Here is a 22842-nt window from a genome sequence, read left to right as displayed (position 1 = left end):
TGTCGTGCACGATGTTTGCACTTGTGCGCTTAAAAGTAGATAATGTTAAGCAGGTTGTCGACGTGGAGTCGTTTCGAGCTCATCGTCCGCGGAACTTGCGCGATTTTGACAAGAAAGTGTGGTATGAAGTGTTTGGAAAAACGGGGACGACACCACGCTGCATGGATATTACCTCGCACAGATACTGCGATTGTTTGGTAAGTCCCGAGTACATATTTTTGTAGTGATTTCATTTCGCCTGTGTGGTCCTTACAACCCCAATTATTTGATTCAGCCTCGAGGGAGGAAGCTGCCCTTAACAAGAAGAGGGTTCCCGTGCCGCCGCGGCCTCTCGATGATGAGGAAGAGCCTGCAAGCACCACCTCGGCTTCTGAAGAAGAAGCCGAGGTGGTGCGAAGCCGAGGCGGCGCGGTCAGCATTTGTCCTGTGTTCTTGTTTTTTGTACTCCGATTAGCGATCGGAGCGGCATGTCTCTTGGTTGAAATGGCGTGGAATTTATGATGTGCACGTTCTAATATAATTTTCCCCTCTAATCTACTAGAAATTTGATGCGCTGACGTAATGGCGAAAAGGTGGTGTTTTAATGCTGTGATAGGCAGTAGTTTGCCTAACAGCCTTTCCATAGACACCGTGATTTCTGCATAGGCTGCATGCTTTTATCATTGCCTGTGCACAGCTGCATCGCATCATTACCACTCATTTTTGACGATCTTAAGCTGCGCAGTCGCGCTAAAAAATGAAGCAGGAGGTATGGTTGACTTCGTTTCTTATTGATGATTTGAAATTGCATTGCGCGAGAAGAAAACAACCAGCTGTTGCGCGCGAAGCAGATCTTAGTTGCAACCTGTCCTTTTGTCAAACGTTCCCTTGTTATATTACTTTCATTTAAATACTACTACCAGGTTGGCACGTGAGGTACAGCAAATGCGAAATTTACGTTATCAGGAAAATGTGCTGCAGGAGGCTTTGCAGTTCTGTTGTAATAATATAGCCTACTTAGACTGGCAAGCTTTTTTTTTCAGTATGATTTCAGGAAGTTGGGACATGGAGATCTGTTTAACCGTTGGTTTCATTTGCCTTATCTAGGTAGACAAGCCAGCACAGACGGCAAAGGAAAAAAGAGGCGCAAGAGGCGTTCAGGAAGCGGCACCTGGAGCTTCTAAAAGATGTCTGTCGTGTCGAGCACGGCCGGACTGGAGGAGCGGCGAACGCGCACTTTCATGCGGCCTGCGCACCCAACGAGGAAACGATACAGCAGATTCTTGACAGAGTGAGGGCGCTTCGAACCAACCCTCTTTTAAGTGCGAATGCACTTTATAAGCGACCCCAAACCATCCACCGCCGGCGGCGGCGGCGTCCGCAGTGCTCTATATTTAAAAGAGAAACAGCATCCGCCGCCAGGTTTCGATCCGAGGACTTTGCGGGCCGCAGCCCGACGCTCTACCGAATAAGCCACGGACGCGACGCTGATATCGGTGTCACTAACGCGCGTTATATCTTTAACGCCGCTGCGCGCGTCCCCCTCCCCCTTCGCTCGCTCTTCCGCTCTCCTCGCTGGCTGCAGCTGCGCGCGCACCCCTCTCTCTCGCGCGCCCGCCTTCTCTCTCAGTCTCCCGTCGAGAGCGGGTCGTGCGATGGATGTCCCGGAGGCAACGCTACCATCAACAACGAATACAGTACAACCGAATGCCAGCACTGCACCCGTCGTTGGAGGTGACGGTACCGCGGTGGTTTCGCCGACGTTGGAAGACAAGGCGGCGCTGCGAAGGGCTCGTGAGGCCGAACGTAAGCGGGCGAAGCGTGCAGCGGATGCCGAACTGCGTGCTCGCGAGGCCGAGGACAAGCGGGCGAAGCGTGCAGCGGATGCCGAACTTCGCGCTCGCGAGGCCGAGGACAAGCGGGCGAAGCGTGCAGCGGATGCCGAACTGCGCGCTCGCGAGGCCGAGGACAAGCGGGCGAAGCGTGCAGCGGATGCCGAACTTCGCCCTCGCGAGGCCGAGGACAAGCGGGCGAAGCGTGCAGCGGATGGTGAACTGCGCGCTCGCGAGTCCGAGACGAGGCGTCAGCATCGAGCCGCGAACGCGGCCCAAGAAGCGGAACGACAACGCAAGCGTCAGGCGGAGAAGGGCGATGAAGGCCGGCGTCAAGACGCCGCTCGCAATCGTCAACGGCGAGTGGACGTTCCCGAAGCCGTTCGAGCCAGTGAACGTGCCGCGCGGGAGAGGGTGCGAGCCCTGGACTTTGCTCGTCCGGACGCGCGTTTCAAACGCGACTTTGTGGATCGCAGCTTCGGTCACAGCTGCGCCGTGTGTAACCGGCTGTGGTTCGATAACAACCTGAGCTGCATTTCCGGCGTGAGGAACGAGACCAACAGGTTGAACGCGTTGCGGGTTCTTTGGAACGAGTTCGGAAGACGGTCGGGCGAACACCGATGCGACGACATGGATGCGCAAGACCCGCGGCTGGCTCCCTTCGGTGCGTTCCGGGTGTGTGCGTCTCGCCGAGAGTCCCTGCTGGCCGGGCGGGTTCCGCCGTTGAGCAAGAGCCACGGCTACGCGTACCCGCCTCGTCCCGCGGACCTCCCCGATCTGAACCCGGTGGAAGAGCGCCTCATCTCGCCTCGACTCCCCTTTATGAGCATCAGGCGGCTGACGCGGGGCAACGGTCAGTACGGCATTAAGGGACAGATTGTGAACGTGCCCATCGACGTTCCGAGCGTGGTGGAGTGTCTTCCGCGGCTGGTTCCCGAGGACGTTGCGATAGACGTGCACGTGAAGCGGAGGCTGGTGAGTCCGGCTACGTACAGGCGCGGACTGGTGAAGCGCGGTAACATCTTGGCGTGGTTGAAGCACCTGGAGCATGCGCCGTTGTATGTCGCTAGCGGCGTGCGCATCGACTGGAGTCGGCTGGGTGTCTTCGATGACGATGATGCGGCCGTTTGTGAAGGTGAACGCGCCGAGGGGGGAGACGACGCGGATGACATCGAGACTGTCCCCGAGAACATAGATTTGGACGACCCCGTGCAACTAGCCATTGCCCTCAATGCCATGTCAAAGACGATCTTCTTTAATGAGGAGGGTGAGCAACGACCGCGCGCTCTCTTGATGAGAGATGATGGGGAGCGAAGCGGTGAACTGGACGATGCCGCTGCCGCTGACAAGCCGATCGATCAGTCGCATAGCCTGCACCTCGCTCCGGGTGAGAACCGCGTCCCACTGGCGCTCTTCATGGACGCGTATGCGGAAGAGCTCGCCTTCCCCACGATATACATGGGCGTGCCTCGCAAGATCATCGGTCCGCGTTCCACGCCATTCGCCATGGCCAGCAGCGAGATACGGCGCACCGACCGGCGTGGAGCAACGCCGGAGCACGTCTTGTACATGGCCGCGAAGGTGATGCGGTACAACGTTGCGGAAAGCAACATGATGTTTCGCACCAATGAGACCACTGGTTCCATCACGCGCGAGCAGCTCGAGAGTGGCGGTAAGAAGTTCCTGGAGGAGGTGCTGGACCGCGACCTCGCATTCATGCGGGGCGTTCCAAATACGGTCCAGTACTGGCAGGATCGCAGGAGTGAACTCTTCGCAATGATCCGCCAGTTGGGCAAGCCGCACGCGTTCCTGACCATGTCCGCGTCCGAGGTCCACTGGGAGCGCCTGCTCGAGACCCTGGAGCGGCTGCGGGTTGGGCCCGACGGCACGCCTCGGCCCGTGTCCGAGATGATGGCCTGGGAGCGCGTGGAGCTCGTGAACGAAGACCCCGTTGCCTGCGCGATGTACACCAACAGGATTTTCGACGTCATCATGAACGTGCTCGCCGACCGAAACTGCTCGCCGTTCCGCCCGTACGTGATCCGGGATTACATCAAGCGGGTGGAATTCCAGCAGAGAGGAAGCGCGCACGTGCACGTGATCCTGTGGCTCGAAGAGGCGCCCGACGAGGAGCTCACCGGTGAGGAAGGTGCCATGCCCAAGACCCTCGAGATGGTGGCCCAACTCCTCACGCTCGACACTACGCTCCTCAGGCGGCCGCGCACGCAGACGCATCAGCACACCCACACGTGCTACAAGCGCGGCCGCACCAAGTGCCGGTTCGGGGCGCCCTTCATGCCCAGTGATGAAACGAGGATCGTGGTGCCGTTTCCATCTGCGCCGGAGGGAGACGATGCGGAGAGTGAGCGGGAACGCCAGCGTCTCAAGGCCCTCAAGAAGAAATATGATGAAATGCACGAGGGCCTCGAGTCCGGCGACTTTGAGGATCTCGCCTCGTTCCTGCGCGCTTTCGGCGTGCACTCCGAGAAGGAGTATATGGATGTCCTGCGCGCCGGCCTTTCGCGACCCTGCGTCCTCCATCGAAGGACCCCGGCGGAGAAGTTTGTGAATGCATTCAACGCGTGGATAGGCCGGGTCTTGGATTCGAATATGGATATGCAGATAATACTCGATCACCACGCGTGCGCTTCCTACGTGGTGGACTATGTCAATAAGTCCGACCGCGGAATGTCCAACCTCAAGCGCACCGTTGCCGAGATCCTCAAAACGAATCCCAACGACGACATCGAAGCCGTGATCCGCAAGCTTCGTGTGGACATCCTTAAAGGAATTGAAATGTCGGCACAGGAGGCGGCCTGGTTTCTGCTCAAACAGGACATGTCGCACAAGAGCCGGGAGGTGGTGTACTTCCCCACGTGCTACCCCGAAGAACGGGTGCGCGTACGGAAAACGCGTGCCGAGTTGGAGGCGCTCCCTCCGGGCTCCACCGACGTCTGGAAAGCGAACCTCGTGCAAAAGTACGAGGCCAGGCCGCCTACCCTCAACGACGTATGCCTCGCCGACTTCGCCAGCAAGTACCGGCCGGCGAAGGGTGATTGCCGTTACGTGCTCAGGGTACGGCCGGCTGTGATACGCTACCGCGGATACAACCCCGGTAACGATGTGGAGTCGTATATGCGGGAAAATGTCCTTCTATACGTCCCGTTCCAAAGCGAAACGGTTGATGTGTTGGATGGTAATAGGTACGTGTCCATCTACGAGAACAACAAGCAGTTGATCGAGGTTAAACGAAAAGAATACAACCCGGCGGATGACGATGCAGTTGTCCAAGAAATGGTGGAGGTCCACTACGCCGAGGTGCTGCGGCTCAGGCGAGAGAGAGAGGAGGATGAAGAACGAACAATGCAAGAAAAAGAAGAATGTAATGAAGATGACGGGTGCGCGCGGGTACAAATCCCCGAACGACGAGATGCGGATGCTAGTGTGGACGCGGACGTGCTGCCTAACGAGCGCCTGCTCCGACTGCTCAAGGAGGTCAGTACGCCGTGTGCTGCGGTACGCAAACGGCGCGGAATCATGGAACGAGAAGAGTACGTCTCGATGATGCGCACCACCAACCCCGAGCAGTACGAGTTGCTGCGCGAGATTCTGCACCGTCAGACCACGCCGGGGCAGCCTCCGCTGCGGGTCTTCTTCACGGGACCCGCGGGTTGTGGCAAGACCTTCGTGCTCAAGCTCGCCATGGACGTGTATAACCGCTGTGCGGACTTCTGCGGTGGCGTTGGCTGGGAAGACGGCTCCTCCTCATCCGTCCCTTCCGTCTACAACGCGTACGTGATCTGCGCCAGTACGGGAAAGGCCGCCGTTGCTGTGGGTGAAACCACCGTCCACAGTGCCTTCAAACTCGTGCGGGCTGCCCGTGGAAACCGGCAGGACGCCCGCCTCGGAGTCATGGGGGACGGTGGACTCCGACCTAGTGACCTCAACACCTTCCGGTGTGCCTTCCGCAGAGTCAAGTGCGCCATCATAGACGAAGTGAGTATGATGTCCGCCGACCAACTCAAACTGGTTGATTGCCGTCTGCGCCAGATTACGCAGCGACTCACCGAACCCTTCGGTGGACTGGACGTCATCCTCCGCGGGGACCTGCTGCAGTTGCCGCCCGTGCGTGCCAGCGAGATCTTCAAGCGGCCCCGCAGTGCTGATGGTCTCCTCGGATTCAGCACTGTCACCTGGCATCATCTCGAATACTTCCCGCTCGTGAGAGTCGTGCGCCAGTCCGACGTCACCTTCTCCGCGGTCCTCACCAAGATCGGGGACGGCCGCGCGCTCGAGCCCGAACAAGTAAAGCTTCTCGAGTCCAGGTTCGTCACGGTCGAGGAAGCCGCCGAGCGCGCGCCCTCGGCCGTGCGCATCTTCTACTCGAACGCCTATGTCACGCGTTTCAACGAGACCGTGGCCCGTTCGCAGGACGACTTCGTGGTGCTTCGCGCGCGTGATCGGTACCTCGGCTGTAAGACGCCGCATCTGCTCGAGAATGCCAAGCGCAGGGTTGCCCGCATGGTTCCCAGCGAGTTTGCAAATCTGCCCGGGGAAGTCATGGCCGTGGTTGGCAAGCCCTACATGATGACTCATAACATCGATCTCGTGGATGGTCTGGTCAACGGTGCGGTTGGAGTCTTGCGCCTGTGTGAGCTCGCCGGCCCGTTGCCCGATGATGGAGATGGAGTGGATGAAGAAGGAGAAGGAGACGAGGATGAAGAGACGCGCGTGAGGCGACTGTGGCTCGAGTTCGATGTGCCCGGTACCGGAAAGCTCACGCGTGCGCGCGCCGCTCGGGTCGTTCACGAGGCCCGTTCCAACGGCTACGACGTGACCAGCGAGAACTGGATACCCATCGAGATGCAGTCGGCCACCGTCACGGTAGATCGAAAGGCCGGCATAGCTTGTAAACGGACGCAGTTCCCCCTCGTCCAGGCCAGCGCCATCACCGTGCACAAATCTCAGGGGGGAACCTACGCCTCGGTCGTGTACGACTACTCCAAGACGCACCCGCAGAAGCTCGTCTACGTTGCGCTCTCTCGGTGTACCAACCTCAACGGACTATACGCCTCGAGCGCGGCCTGTAGGGGCGCCACTGAAATCCCCCTAGCGGCCCGTTTCGAAAGCAGGCGCGGGAGTCCCCGGCCCGCTCCCCCCTGTCGCCGTTGCTTTTGAGGCTCGTTCAAGACAGCGATTTATCGTTTGTCCGCGTTCGAAATACCGAATAATGAGGAGCAGGCACTCTGTTTGCAAGCGTGGTGTGTTCACGAGAGTATAAACGTTTATGACGCGATCTTAGTGAGATGTCTATGAGCGCCGAGCGTGTGTCACAGGCCGGCGTCCCGAAGGCAGCATTTGCATGCAGCTGATTGCAATTCCGCTGCCCTGAAATTTAGTGGCAGTGTCTCCGTAAGCAGTGTTTCCTCCGATGGTCATGTAGCGGCCATACACACTATGATGTAAATCGACTTTGCGCACTTAGAAAATCCAGCGGAGCACTCATACCTGACAGCACGCAAGTTACGCCTGCCAATATCACATATCAGATATTGATCAGTACCATGAACAAGCCAATGCGGCATAGATTTCACAAACATTGTACTAAAGAAGTACGATGGATAATGCAAAATTACACTCCGTAGTCAGCACACGAGGACAAATGTAATGCTGTGTCGTCTTGTCCCGAGGTGAGCGCTCGCAAAGATTAATGGGTTACATTTATCCTCTACAGAAGCGCGAAGATGAGCTTATAGAGTAATCCGCGTCCGTGACCAAACTCTTCTTCAAAACATCGTCATATGACACAGGGAGACTGCAGAATCTAGCATAAACCGAAATCAGAGACTGTTATCAGATACGACACTCTTCCAACGAGCCCGTGAGTACGAGATTTCGGCGCACGTTAAAGATCTCCAGGTGGTCAAAATTAATCCGGAGCCCTCCACTACGGCGTGCCTCATCGTCTCCGTTTCGTCGGCGCGTTAAACCCTGCAATCAATCAATCAACTCTTCCAACGACACCTCGTATCGCTTGTGAACTGCCTACCCTGTATTCTTCAAAAAATGCGTCCGCCGAGTGATCGGCCGTTCGTTGAAGGCGAAAAACAAACGAAAAGTGAACACGCAGCTTGGGTGTGTGATTACTAAAACGTTCATTCGTTGATTTCGCTCCACATTTGGAAACAACGATAGTTGAGCGTCCTCCTCCTCACCCCCCCCACCCCCCATGTCTAGCGAAATAGTGCATTTCGCATCTAGTTGGTCTGGTGAATACTGCCTTGCTCAAACAAACGTCTTAACGTCTTTAGCAGTTCAGAGGCTGCACTCGTTTTTTTGTTTTCATTCCCGTACGACTATTATATTTATTCCTGACTTGCAGACCATTCATTTTCCCGTGGTTTCATTTACATATACCTTGGTTCTTACTATAAGGCATGAGTGGGCATATATCTGACAATGCACAGCCTTTGAATGTACTTAACATTTTCGCGTGGCTTATACTCCCATAAAAGCACAAGTTTTTGTCAGCTATTGGGTTATCACATCCCCGAAACATATTTTTCTACGACGTACATATTCGAAGCAAAGCCGCATTTGTTGTCTGCGCTGCAAAACGAACCAACCTCTTACAGTGCCAATATCAGGTCTAAACGAGGCGACAATAAATAGAATTCACTTGTTCTGAAGTGATCGAAGGTGACAGCGGTGATATGCTGCTGCCGTCGCCGACGCCCGCAAGAGCGGCCAAGAAGCGCGCAGAACCGCCTCCCCGGGCAGCTCTTGTTGGCGTTAGAGCGCTCTACCAAGACGCAGCTGTTTTTTTTAAGTGCCTTAAACGTGCAGTTAACTTACAGACGTCTCCATAACAAGTTGTTTAGTGCGCGGAGAGGCAAAGAGAAGCGAAAGAGAACCAAAACACTGCATGACCACCTATCAGCAACGCAGCGCTAATCCCACAAACGCCGCGGAGAAGCGGCGGCAGGCGGCGCAGCGATCGCGAATCTCGAGGCGTATACCTCACCAACGCCGAGGGAGACCACACCTTCTACCACAAGCAAGACAACCCCGACAAATCCATGCTCGATGAGTTTCGGAGGCTCGAGAATCACCGTCTCGTCACCGTCACGCAGCGCTACCTCTCCGCTCTGAGGGACCAGCATTTCCGCAGGGTGTGCGAGGGTGGCTGTAGGGAGTTCACGCTCGCGCTCCTAAACGTCCGCTCTCTCTCGGCGCATGCACTGGACGTTGCCAAAGACCCCGTACTCTCCAGAGTTGATCTCCTCTGCCTCACGGAGACCTGGAACCGCTCCTCCGGTGACTGCGCTGCCGATGTCTCCCTGAGTGGCTACGATCGCGTGACCCGGGCCCTCGCCGAGAGAAGGGCTGGTGGAGTGGACGTCTTCCTAAAGCGCTACCGGCCCTTCAGTGAAGAGCTCAGGCGACAGCAGGACCGGACCCAACTCCTGGTCTTACAGCGTGCCGACCTCGCTCCTGATGCATCGCCGCGAACGTGTCCCACTGACGACCCGTGCTCCTTCGCCCGGAGTGGAAGCCGGGGCGAGTACTGCGGCGTGTGCTTGGTTGGACACGTCTACGCCAACGTCCTTTCGCATGCCGTGTGTACTTCGCCGCTCAGAGACGACTCGCCGTACGCCTCCGTCTACACCAGTGCCTACTCCGGCGATGCCGTCCTGGTTGTGACCGTCTACCTGGCCCCGAACCTCTCGAGAGATGCCGTCTTGGAGCAGATGGATGCGGCGATGGAGAGTGAGTCTGTGCGCGCGCGTCCCTCGGTTCCGGTGGGTGACTTTAACGTGGACGTTAGAAAGGACAACGGCTGGTTGGTTGACCACATGCTGAACAATTACTCGATGACGTGTCTGTCTCTCGAGTTTCCGACCACGATCAACGGTGGCTTCATAGACTTGGCGTTCAGTAGGAACTGTACGGTCCGCGCCGTCTTGCCGGATCCGCTCACCGTACATTTCTCGGATCACAAAGCGCTGGTACTAACCGTGAGCTACAACGATAACACGAATAGGTGCTAATCTGTAGTGTAGTTTGTGTGTGTGTGTGTGACGCGCTCGCGATGTGTGCATTTAATGCATCGTACGAAAATCGTGAAGTGTAAATAAATAATACTTCGTATATAATGTATCTGTGTACAAATGCATCATGACAAACAACACTTAAATTCATTAATTACACTTTAATCATCATCATCAGTAATAAAACTCCAAAGCATTTCCCCGAGGGTGAACATGGTTAAGTGCGAATGCACGGGGTGATGCTATGAGGGGGAGTAAAGTTAAAATCCGTTGGCATTCGCCAGTGAGTTAACGTAAACTCCCCCGTGTGATCAAATTGCGATTCCCAGGAACCATTACACCATAAAGGCACCATAGTGTGATTAATAAATATAATAGTGCGTATTAATAAATACCCCTCATAGCATCACCCCGTGCATTCGCACTTAACCATGTTCACCCTCGGGGAAATGCTTGGGAGTTTTTTTTCTTAGTCGACGCATCGCTTCTGGCCGAGCGAGCCGACAACGCTTGCCGCACGTGTTTTGGATCTGCCGCGGAATATCACCGGTACCAATGAATGCCTACGCTGCTATATCTCACCAAAAAGAAGACTCGTTGTGCACGATCGGTTGCATGATTAAGAGTTTTAGCTGTATGTTTCTGACAGTGCGCTCGCTGCCAGCGGTCCGCCCAGTCCGACGGGAGCGTGAGCAGCAGAAACACGTTTAGCTAAGCGATAACCGTATCTCCCTCGGCGGGAAATCGTTCGCGTCACTGGTCGTGCCCTGTGAGCGTGGAAACCAAGGCATCATCCGGAAGGAAAAATAACAACTGATATTTCAGTCACGGCAAATGCCGCGTTTATTGCCTGCCTCACCATTTTCATAATACAGTCGCTGATGAGATATAAAGGCCTCTCATATTTTTCTTCATGTGCCTCGATTTAAAATATTTCTTTCAATTTTTTGATTAGGCGCTTCCGAGTGATAATGTTAGGCTGACCCTATTAGACCGAAGATTCAGAAGTGGGGAAGGAGTCGCCTATTTTAAAGGGACACTGAAGTGAATTTTTAAGCTCCCGTTTTTGCTTGCACTGCGTAGACTGGCTCAAACTAGCACACTTTTCACCGTTTATCCGGTTGACTAATCGATAATTATTTTACAAAGCGCGAAAGAAGAAAAACTACCATGCGCGGATTGCGGCGGCCGCACCGACTAAGCTGTGACGTCGCGAGGAGGGGGCACCGTGATTGGACGATGCCGAAGGTTAGCAATCAAAGAAGTTTCGGTTTCGGTTCTGTAAAACAACATGTTTGACATCCGATGGCATCGTTGGATGGGCATTCTCAATATCACAGTAATCGTAGTACCGCGCTTCTGCCATGTTGTCGACTGTAAAATGCATACGATAAGCCTCCCATGACGGCTTGGAATCGTAGCATTCATTGGCTGAGCCCTACGCAGTGCCTGAACGCCCTCCGCGTCCCCGCAGACGCTCAAATGCATGCGCTTTTCCCCCATATTTGGAGCTTGCCTCACTCATGCCTGTATCGTAAAAAGCGTGTTCGCACCAGTCCAAGGGTCTGTTGATTCTGGCCTGGGCCCACTGCCTGCATGCAGTCGGTGCATATGGCAACAACACGCCAACGAGAACTCGCTAGCGCGCCAGTGCCAGCCTGCGCGAGTTCTGTGGACTAGCTCGTGGAGCAATGAACGTTGCGGCCCCAAAAAAGGTGAACCCAGTATAGAAAACATCGGCGAAAAACGAAAAAGTGAACTTTTTAAAAAAAAGCATGTACCCGCGGGGATTCGAAGTTGTGACTGGCAAAACAACTGGGGTGACATACCTAGCGCTTCAGACCAGTAGACTACGGGAGGGGCGATGCCGGTGACGGAAATATAAGCTATATAATGTATAACCAGTTTACACTTTTATTTATTTTTAGTATTTCAAGCAGCTTAGGTGACTATTTGTTGTATCGCGCTCGTGCAGTAAGCGTCCCCCGAGTTTCCACAATAGTTCACGTCTAGCAATTGCATTTCGTAGACGGAAAAGCGTTCGCAGATGCGTAGTCGTGCTGCTGACCGCTGTGCTTGTTCGCCCAGCGCAAAAAAGTGCTTCCCGCACCCTAGTTTTACGCTGTACGATAAAAATATCAGTTGATTTTATTTCCTTAGTACCTATATTGACTTCGCTGACTCTTCTCCCCCTTCAAGAGGCCTTATATTTTCCTACTGGCGTACCAGTCAGCGAAGCGTCGCATGTGCGCTTGAGCAGCGCTTGTGTGAAGCGACCTTGACTTGGAGCTAGATACAGTGTACAAACTAACGAAGTAAATAAAAGCACATTCGTCCATTCCCAAACGTGTTGTGGCTTAGTTTCAACTGATCGAGCGAATTGCGACGACCCGTCGGCGTCCGGCGGACTAAACGCTGGGCCGACTGACTCGGTCGCGGAAGGTCGGCGAGCCGTGCAGTAGCGCAGCCAATTGCCAGCTCCTCTCCTGCTGACGTCACACGAAAACTCCACAGAAAATGGGCGAGCGTAAAGAGAGAAGGACAGCATTTTCGAATTGATTTTTCTACTAAATAAATTCGCGTAAACGCGCTCAGAGTGGTCGAAACAGGGCCTAGGGACTCCGGACTACAATTTGCGCTCGTAATCCCGCATTGTTTACAAATCACTTCAGTGTCCCTTTAATGGCGCACATGTAAATTTACACGGACAGGTATCACGTGTAGCCATGGCAGGGCTAGGGCAGTGGCAAATGCGCGCGCGCCGCCGCTCTATTCCGCCCGTGCTGTAGGTCAACCGGCGAGGGTTGGTCCGGAGCGCCACGAACTAGCGGCGGTGAAAGGTGGGAACTATACCCGAAGCGCAGGCCGTATGAAAGTGCGCGCCCGCCGCTCTTCCAGCCGGGCCGTGTGTCGAGACAACTATCACGGCACTCTCTCTCGAGAGGGCGCCACGTACCAGAGCGGGGAATGCTGGGACGGGGAACGGCCGAGCAGGCAGTGTGGAAAACATGGCTACCGTGAATAAACGCGTGTGTTAACAGTTCTCTCTCTAGGTGTCTTCGATTTGGCAGCGGCAACAGCCAGTGGACGCACTGTATAATCAAGTTTTGGTCGCATTGCAGCCGGAGAAGATCGCCATCAGCCCAGCTGACCAGACCGCGCACGTGGCCGAGTTCCAGCATGGAAATCCCCCTTCTGCCCAGGAACTGACGTAGCGCCGGCAGTGCTCCGTTGATGTCTTGCGACCGCCGCAAGTGCCTATAAAAGGAGGAACCACACCGGACGACGCATTTAGCAGCGGCAACAGCCAGTGGACGCACTGTCTAATCAAGTTTTGGTCGCATTGCAGCCGGAGAAGATCGTCATCAGCCCAGCTGACCAGACCGCGCACGTGGCCGAGTTCCAGCATGGAAATCCCCCTTCTGCCCAGGAACTGACGTAGCGCCGGAAGTGCTCCGTTGATGTCCTGCGACCGCCGCAAGTGCCTATAAAAGGAGGACCCACACCGGACGACGCATTTGGCAGCGGCAACAGCCAGTGGACGCACTGTCCAATCAAGTTTTGGTCGCATTGCAGGTTGGTTGGTGACATTTCTTTTTTTTTTCCTCACAAGACTTGATCCTTGCTGCTGCTGCTGCCAAATTGTGAAAAGTTGTGTCGCTGGTGTTTTTATTTTTATTTGTAGTTTTTTTATGTTTTTATTTTTCAGTTTTTAGTTTTATCCTGGTTGTTCAGTATTGTATAGCAATCAAATTTTTGTGTGGAAATGACAAAGAACGCTTCGCCAACAGATAGGGAAATTAGAAATGACCTGCCTGAGATGCGCAATGAGTTAAAGGCAATGAAAGAAGCAATGGACGAAGTGTTGGCGTTACTTCTTGTTGAGCGCAATGAACGAGAGGCTTTGAAAAAGGAAAATGACGGGCTGCGTGCGCAGTGCGCCAGTCAAGACTCCGTGATTCAGGAACTTCGTAGGAGAGTTGTACACTGTGAGCAGTACTCGCGCAGGTCGAATTTGGAAATCCAACAGCTTGTAGAAACCCAAGACGAAAATATCATTGAATTCGTCGGCAAGATCGGTGGAGCGATCGAAGAATCTATTCTGCCTGCTGACATCGAAGTGTGCCACCGAGTGCCGACTCGGGAACCAGGAAAGACAAACGTAGTTGTTCAGTTTAAGAGCAGGCATAAGCGAGACATTGTCCTTGAAAAGGCACGCACCTATCGCGTTAATAATAGCGAACTTGGTCTGTCAAGTGAAGCCCAAATTTTTTGAATGAGCATCTCTGTCCCGCCTTGAAGCGTCTTTTGTCACTGGCTATAGGAAGGAAGAGGCAGTGTCAGTGGCGCTTTGTCTGGACGCGGAACGGGAAAATATTTGCACGCCAGCCAGAAGGAAGCGGCTTCGTTCGCATCGAGACAGATCGTGACCTGAGCAAAATCTGCTGATTTAGCGAGTAGCTCCCATTCTCCTTCTTTATCTTCTTTGTCGCATGTTTTATCATGAATATTCCTTGCCATGTGAAATTGCAGTTGCACCAAAAGCGCGGAGCACTGTTTCTGCTCTTCACATTAATTCACGTTCCGCCTCGCCTAAACAAGATGAACTGACCATGTTTTTCAGTGAATTTCAATTTCTGTTCAACATCATAATGCTATCAGAAACCTGGTACGACACACATAGTGACATGTTAATTTTAGATGAATATAATCATTACTTTATCAACAGAACTGGAATGCGCAGTGGTGGGGTGGCGATACATGTTAGAAAGCGTTTGCAGTGCGAAGTGCTAGAACAGTACACACGTGTGACTCCGGACTACGAAGTATTGTGCCTGACAAATGGTAGCAACATTTACGCTGTCTTATACCGCCCCCCTTCTGGTAATGTAACTGTATTTTTTGAATTCTTAGCAAAACTGCTTGAATTTTCTTCCTTTCATCAGTACCAAATGCTGCTCGGTGGTGATTTTAATATCAATTTGCTAGATAATACCGCTAGTTCCCGGACATTTTGTAATCATATTTCCTCGTGCGGATTCCAGAACGTTATTTCAACGCCGACACGTGTAACAGAATCTGGTCAATCAATTCTTGATCTTTTTATCGTTAGTGCAGACACCGAGGTTCATTTGGCTGGTACGATAGGCTGCGGCCTTAGCGATCACTGTCCCATTTTTATTCGTTATTCAAGTAGCGTACTAGTAGCAGAAGAACCTCGAAGACTTAAAGCTAAAGTAAAATTCAGATCGTTCTCAAACCACAACCTTAATTTATTTCGGACATGCATGATAAATGAAGACTGGTCATCCGTTTACGCTGAGACCGATGTAGACTCTAGTTACAGTAAATTCTTGTCCATCTTTTGTAAACATTACAATGCCTGTTTTCCATACATCAATGCAAAATTTAAAACAAAGATAAGGAAGCCTTGGGTAGGACCACAACACATAAAAATGATCAAACGCAAGAACCAACTTTTCAAAACGTTTCTAAGCACAAAAAATCCTTCTGATTTTTCGACGTTCAAAAAATATCGGAACAAAGTAACCTCTGAGCTAAAGAAGGCGAAAGCGTTATACCACCAAAATCTTTTTGGTAACGTTTCAGAGCAATGACCTGATAAAGTATGGAAAATTATTAATGAAGCTCTAGGACGTAAAAAGGAAAAAAATATTCTTTCTAACATAGTTGCAGAGGGCCGCAATTTAGAAGGCATTCCTTTGTGTGATCATTTTAATGAGCATTTTGTAAATATGGTTCGACCAGCACAAAACCTTACCTAATCCCCAGCCCATTTTCAGAACGATGACACAATATTTCTCAGTCCAACGAATGAACTTGAGGTGTACTGGACTTTTATGGGCTTAAAAAACAGCACGGCTAAAGATGTTAACGATATTGAAATAAAACCCGTTAAGCATGTAATGGATATTCTCTTACCGTGCCTTGTACATATATTTAATCTCGTTCTGTGTTCCGGTTGTTTCCCACGTGCTATGAAGAAGGCGAAAGTGTCTCTCTTTTTCAAAAGTGGCAATGCTAATGACCCTAATAACTACAGACCAGTATCCATACTTCCGGTTTTCTCAAAAGGATTAGAAAAAATAATTTACTCACGCGTAAACAGCTTTTTGTGTAGATATAACATACCCTCGGAATGCCAACATGGCTTTCAGAAAGGCAAATCTACAGAGACGGCGCCATTAACCCAGAAGGAGCTTATAATCGCCAACATAAAAAAAAACGAAATGACGTTAGGCATATCTATCGATTTTAGCAAAGCCTTCGACTATCTAAATCATAAAATATTACTAAATAAGTTGTATGACTACCGAATACGCGGCGTGTCAAGTTCCCTTTTTACGTCCTATCTTTCTGATCGACAGCAACTTGTGGCGATAGGCGATTTTTATTCTTCTTTCAAAACAGTCTCCCCAAGGAAGCATTCTAGGGCCCTTACGTTTCAATGCATATGTCAATGACATCGTTAACGTTCCTTGTGATGCTACCTTCCTGTTGTATGCAGACGACACCAGTCTTTTGGTTTCGGGCAGTAATATAGAGGAAATCATGTTAAAAGCTCAAAAAGCACTTACTGAAGTTTTTGAATGGTCAAACACCAATGGAATCAAAATTAACGCGGGTAAAACTAAGGCAGTTTTATTTAAATCTAAGATCAAAGCAGCAAAGGTGGAAAGTATATTAACATTAGGGGGAACGCCTGTTGAAATAGTTGACAAACATAAAATACTAGGTATCACCTTTTCTGCAGATCTCACATGGACGTCGCACGTTGAAATGCTAGCTAGATCCCTGTCATCCGCCGATGGTGCGATATCGCGATGTCGCCATTTTCTCCCAGAACACATTAAGCCAAAAATTTACCACGCCCTATTTGCTACCCACATTAACTACTGCCACCTAGTGTGGGGAACAACTACGATGCATAACCTAGACTTAATATTACGCCTGCAAAAGAGAGCACTTCGATTTATTTCAAATGTCCCTTTCAGGAATCCTAGTGCACCGCTGTTTCCCCGACATGAAATAGTTAGCGCGAAGAATTACTATCATTTCCGTCTACTTAATTTGTATTTTTTTTTTCTAATGACAAGTTCAGAAACTTCATTACAACAATTTCAAGCATTACTCCTCAAGCAAGCGACTCTCGCACACGCAGCGGTGACAGGTGGCTCGTTCCCCTTCGGCGCACCGGGTATTTTCTACAGTCCTTGCAATATTCATTGCCCTCGATCCTTAACAAATTTCAAAAAGATGGTATCGAGTACAGAAAGTTTACGAAGACGAATCTGCGAAAATATTTTGTGGCCAGATAGTTATTGGTGTAACTTTGTGCACTTGTATAGGCTTTTATTGTTTGTACTGGTTTCTTTTTCTTTCGCACAGTGAAGTGTGACATGCCTTAGATAAGGCATAGCTGGTTCTGTTATATTTCAGAATTGTGTTTATTGTGTCTATGCATTTTTTTCTATTGTTACTTATTGTATGTCATGAATAATATTATCTACGAGTATGTGCACTTATGCATTGTTATTGCATGTACAGTTATGCATCTATATATATCTGTTAATTTCACGTATATATTAGCATGTGTATGCTTTTTACCTTTGCCAGACAGCTGCTGTGTTTACGGGCTGCCAGGCACCCTTCAAGTGGTCACTGACCGCTTTTTCGCCTGGTGGACCCCCAACACTGTAATGTTGGAAAATAAACTTGAATTGAAAAAATTGAAAACCCCCGACAACAAGACATGGTGGCAGCGGTGAACAAGAAGTCGCCTAGCATCTTGTGAGTGCCACGAAACGACCAACATGCCGGACGGAAGAGACAACGACGCTCAAAAGGCAGCGGCAGTGCGCCCGTACAATGGCGCGAACTTTTTCAACCCGTTCGCCGTCGAACTGCCAGAGAAGTTGGACTTCCGAGACCCAAACGATTGGAAACGTTGGATCGCAAGATGGGAATGTTATCGCGTTGTGTCAGGACTTCACCTCCGTGACGCGGAAACACAGGTGAACACATTCGTGTACGCGATGGGGAAGGAAGCCAAAGACGTACTGGCGTCACTAAGCTTGACAGACGGCGACCTCGCGGACTACGCAACAGTGAAAAGAAAGTTCGAGGGACACTTTATACCCTGCACGAACGTAATCTTCGAGAGGGCGAAGTTCAACCGTCGAAAGCAGGAAGCGAACGAGTCTGTCGAAGCGTTCATCACAGACCTACACAAACTCGCCGAGACGTGTGAATACGGTTCACTGAAAGACGACCTCATTCGCGACCGGTTGGTTGTGGGACTTTTAGACCTTGGACTAAGCGAAAAGCTGCAGCTAGATCCCAAACTCAAGCTTTAGTCTGCTACGAAAATCGCACGGAATTCTGAAATCGTCAAAAAGCAACAGAGCGAGCTACGAGACAGAACAGAGCACGGTGCTGCGATCGAAGAACTTGGACGGTCAAGCGAACGCCGGAACCACGGAAGAGTGCTGCGTAAACCAGGCAAGCCTCCAACTCTCCACACTACGAGCAGAAAATGGTGCAAGTGGTGCGGTAGTACAGAACAGCATTTCAAGAGGCAGTGTCCAGCCTTCGGAAAGCTGTGCAACAACTGTGGGAAAACTGGTCACTTTGCGACAGTGCGCTTGTCGGGAAGTCAGCAACCGGCAGGGAAAAGAGCATGGGCACCCAGCACCAGGAGAAAAGGGGCAGCAAACCAGAGGAAGTGTTCCTTGGAGAAGTCAGCAAGGCAGACACCCTGGAACCTTGGTTCATCGCTGCACTCGTGAACAGTTGTCCTGTCCACTTTAAAGTCGACACAGGAGCAGATGTGTGTGTAATCCCTGCTTCACAGTAGATGTGAGTGTAATCCCTGCTTCACAGTACGATGGCAGCCACATGGAAGCTCTGAAAACTCCAGACAAAAGACTCTTTGGGCCTGGCAGGACACCCATCAACACGAAAGGAATGTTCAATGCAACGATCTCGTGGGAAGGCAAGTGTGTTCAGCAACAAATTTTTGTAGTGGAAGGCTTGCAGACAGCACTGTTAGGACGTCCAGCCATACGAGCTCTTGACGTATTGTCACACCTGGACGCAGTTGAGGCTGGCAAACAAAGCTCAGCACGCAGAGCATCGTTTGCCGAGGCGAGGCCAGAGTTCTGCCAACTCTTCACAGGACTTGGCCAAATGAAAACTCCAGACACTCAAAGCAAACACTCCAGCCTAAAGTCAAGGTAACACTCAAAGCAAATGCTACGCCTTACGCAGTGACAACGCCTCGACGAGTAGCAGTCCCACTTCAGCCTAAAGTCGAACATGAACTACAGAGAATGCAGCATCTTGGAGCAATACGGCAGGTTTACCACGCGACACCATGATGTGCGCCTATGGTCATTGCGTTGAAACAGAATGGAGAGATCAGGATCTGCATTGACTACACCGAGTTGAACCAGCAACTGATCCGGGAAAGGGTCATCATGCCTACAGTTGAAGAAAACCTGGCAAAGCTGGCAAATGCTAAAGTTTTCAGCAAGCTTGGTGCAAATTCTGGATACTGGCAGACACCCCTCGCACCAGAGTCCCATGACTTGACCACATTCATCACACCGTTTGGCAGATTTCAATTCCTGCGTCTTCCCTTTGGCATTGCAACAGCCCCAGAGTTCTTTCAGAGAGAGATGCTGCGCATCCTTGAGGGACTCCGCGGAATAGCGTGCTACCAGGACGACGTCGTAGTTTTTGGGAGACCAAGCTGAGCACGACGCAAACCTGACAGCAGTGCTTCAGCGGTTTAAGGATGCAGGAATGACTATCAATCCACAAAAGTGTGAATTCAGCAAACGAAGAGTCAAGTTCCTGGGGCACTTCCTTGACGAAAACGGCATCGCTGTTGAGCCGGAGAAAACTGAAGCCATTAGAAGGATGCCACCGCCAGAGAACACAACTGAACTCAGGTCGTTCCTGGGCATGGTAAACCAGCTGGCAAAATTTCTCCCGGGACTTGCCGACAAGACCAGGCCACTGCGAGAGCTGTTGCTCAATGAAGCTGCTTGGTGTTGGCACCACCCTCAACAGGAAGCATTCGACCAGATCAAGGAGGATCTGACGACGACACCAGTGTTGTGCTACTATGATCCACAAAGACATCTGACGATATCAGCAGACGCCTCCTCGTATGGCTTAGGGGCAGTTCTTCTCCAAACAAATGACAAGGGCAAGCGACAGCCAGTGGCATACGCTCCCAGGGCAATGACGCCGACTGAGCAAAAGTACGCCCAGGTGGAAAAGGAAGCACTAGCCAAAACGTGGGCGTGTGAGCGCTTTAGGATGTACGTGCTCGGTCTGCAGTTCAGCATAGAGACTGATCACAAGCCCTTGGTGCCTTTGTTTTCAACAAAACGCATTGACGAAATGACACCACGTCTACAGCGCCTCCGCATGCGTGTGCTGGAGTACGACTTCACAATTTCACACATACCAGGAAAAGACATGCACACAGCTGATGTGTTGTCGCGCAAGCCACTACAGTGCTCCGGCAAACACCTCGCATCGTTCATAGAAGAGTACGAACTTCTCACAGTTGAGCAGCTACCAGCCTCGACTGAGATGTTGAACAGGACAAGAGCCGAACTGCAAAAAGATGCAATAACGTCACTGGCCATGCACTACTGTACCACCAAGTGGCCCAAAACAGAAACACTGTCTCCTGAGGTGCGCAAGTATGCTAGTGTTGCCGATTAACTGTCAGTCGTACAGGGACTTCTACTCCGGGGCACAAGGATAGTCTTTCCCCCCTCTTTGCGCACAGAAGTTCTGCAGCGACTTCACACGGGACACCAAGGCGTTGTAAGATGCCGAGCAAGGGCACGAGAGTCTTCGTGGTGGCCAGCAATCAGCCAGGACGTTGAAACGTACGTGGGCAGATGCCCAACCTGCACGGCGCACCGTCCAGTGGCACCAGAACATTTGCTTCAGACACCACTTCCAGAACGGCCATAGCAATCGGTGGGCGCAGAATTGTGCTACCATGAAGGGAGGAACTACATAGTGGCTGTTGACTACTACTCAAAGTTTTTCGAACTGGAAGAGCTTAGCGGAACACAAACCCAACATGTCTTCCACTTCTTTGGCGATCTGTTTGCTCATTATGGCATTCCGGACCTCTTGAGGTCTGACAATGGTCCACAGTTCAGCTCACTTGAGTTTCTGCAATTCACAAGCAGGTGGGGAGTAAAACACGTGACCTCCAGCCCGCATTACGCACAAAGCAATGGCGAAGCTGAGAGAGCTGTCCAGACTGCCAAGAACATCCTCCGAAAATCTACGGACGTAGCGGAAGGCCTTCTTGCTCACAGAGCCACACCAGGTCCAGAGGGTTACTCGCCAGCCGAGCTTCTGCTGGGCCGCAAGCTCAAAACGAATGTCCCCACTCTTCCTAGATCCCTTGAGCCGAACTGGGAATATCAGCATCAGTACTGGCAAAACAACGAAGTCATTCGTAAGCGCGAAGCCACACACTACAACAAGCGGCGTAGAGTGAAAGACCGGCCACCGCTAAAGCCAGGTACAGTTGTCCAGATTAGACAAGGGAGCCAACAACACGGAACCATCGTTGAAGCCTACAATGCACCGAGATCTTACATCGTGCAGACGGCCAAAGGAAGTGTCCGTCGCACAAAAGCACATCTGCAAGCGATACCAGAACTTCCACCTCCGGTCCAAGCGCAGAGGGGCTACACAGAAGCAGCCAACCATACCACCCGCAGTGGTCGAGCCATTAGACCACCGCCACGCCTGAACCTGTGACCAAGTTGAGGACATGTCTTTCAAAAGGGGAAGGTGTCGTGTCGAGACAACTATCACGGCACTCTCAAGAGAGAGGGCGCCACGTACCAGAGCGGGGAATGCTGGGACGGGGAACGGCCGAGCAGGCAGAGTGGAAAACATGGCTACCATGAATAAACGCGTGTGTTAACAGTTCTCTCTCTAGGTGTCTTCGGTAAAACCCCGACAACACGACAATGTCCAGCCACCAACTGAGAGCGAGTAGGTGAAAGCTTTGAGGACAGAGAACAAAAAGCTGTGGGCGCAGATAGAAATGTTACAGAATGCTTTTTGCAGCAAAATCTTTGACACTGGTATGCAATCGATTGTACTTTTGCGAATATGTTTTATCATAACCTTAGGCACTAACATAAAGAACTAAAGGAGACACAACAACTAGTTGCTTAAATTTGCACGGAGGAAATTGGTCTAAGCTGCATATGCACATGTTGAAAGCTTTATAAAGGCACCAAGGACTCAACTGAAACCATTCTCAATTGGCAAAATGTTTTGCAGCGATGTGGCCTCACACGTACAAATCTTTACTGTTTTATGCAGAAGGTTTCCTGATGGACCTTCAGGCGAAGAATTTAGGTCAAGAGGCTGCAGTTCCCTTTCGGAGCAAAGCCAACAGTGCGAACCGCCCTGTACCTGCGGCCACATTTGGGGCTCTGAAAACTAATGGGGCTGCGAAGCCGCCAACTGTGGCCTCAATGCAGCGGCTTGAGACCGCAGCTCGGCAGCCCGAGACCGCAGCTCGGCATCCCGAGGCCGCACCCCGGCAGCTCGAGGCCGCACCCCGGCAGCCCGAGACCGCAGTCCTGCAGCCTGGGACTACGCTGCCAACTTCCACACCTACGGAAGGTGCAGCCGGTGGGGAGGATTTGGAGTTAAGCCCTCCCCCCCATACTCCCCTCTACGAGGCTGTAGATAATGAGGTAAGCAGGCACTTTGCATTAATTCATCACTTGAAGGGCTTAATTATCCTACCAGGTAAAACTCCACAATGCATAGGCCATGTTCTGATACATTTCCACACAGAAAAAGTGCTGTTTTCCTCAACTTGCACAAAAGATCTAGACTTCTTAGTCGGAGAGGCACGCGCAGTAACAGCACTGAGGGTCATAAATGTC

The 22842-nt window shown here is 51.7% G+C and overlaps 1 protein-coding gene across 1 annotated transcript; it reads left to right on the top strand.

The window, feature by feature from the left end:
- Positions 1-1631: 1631 nt before the first annotated feature.
- Positions 1632-21683, top strand: LOC144167957 (uncharacterized). Its single transcript, XM_077697071.1, has 5 exons — positions 1632-1940; positions 1995-6893; positions 8846-9613; positions 19961-20190; positions 21536-21683. The coding sequence occupies exons 1-5, from the start codon at positions 1635-1637 to the stop codon at positions 21681-21683; spliced, it is 6351 nt and encodes a 2116-aa protein (XP_077553197.1). The 5' UTR covers positions 1632-1634.
- Positions 21684-22842: the final 1159 nt, after the last annotated feature.

This window comes from Haemaphysalis longicornis, unplaced genomic scaffold, assembly GCF_048455015.1.
Source record: "Haemaphysalis longicornis isolate Haplotype H1 unplaced genomic scaffold, Haemaphysalis longicornis Haplotype H1 scaffold_2, whole genome shotgun sequence".
Lineage (NCBI taxonomy): Eukaryota > Metazoa > Arthropoda > Arachnida > Ixodida > Ixodidae > Haemaphysalis > Haemaphysalis longicornis.
This window is presented reverse-complemented; position numbering and strand designations above follow the sequence as displayed.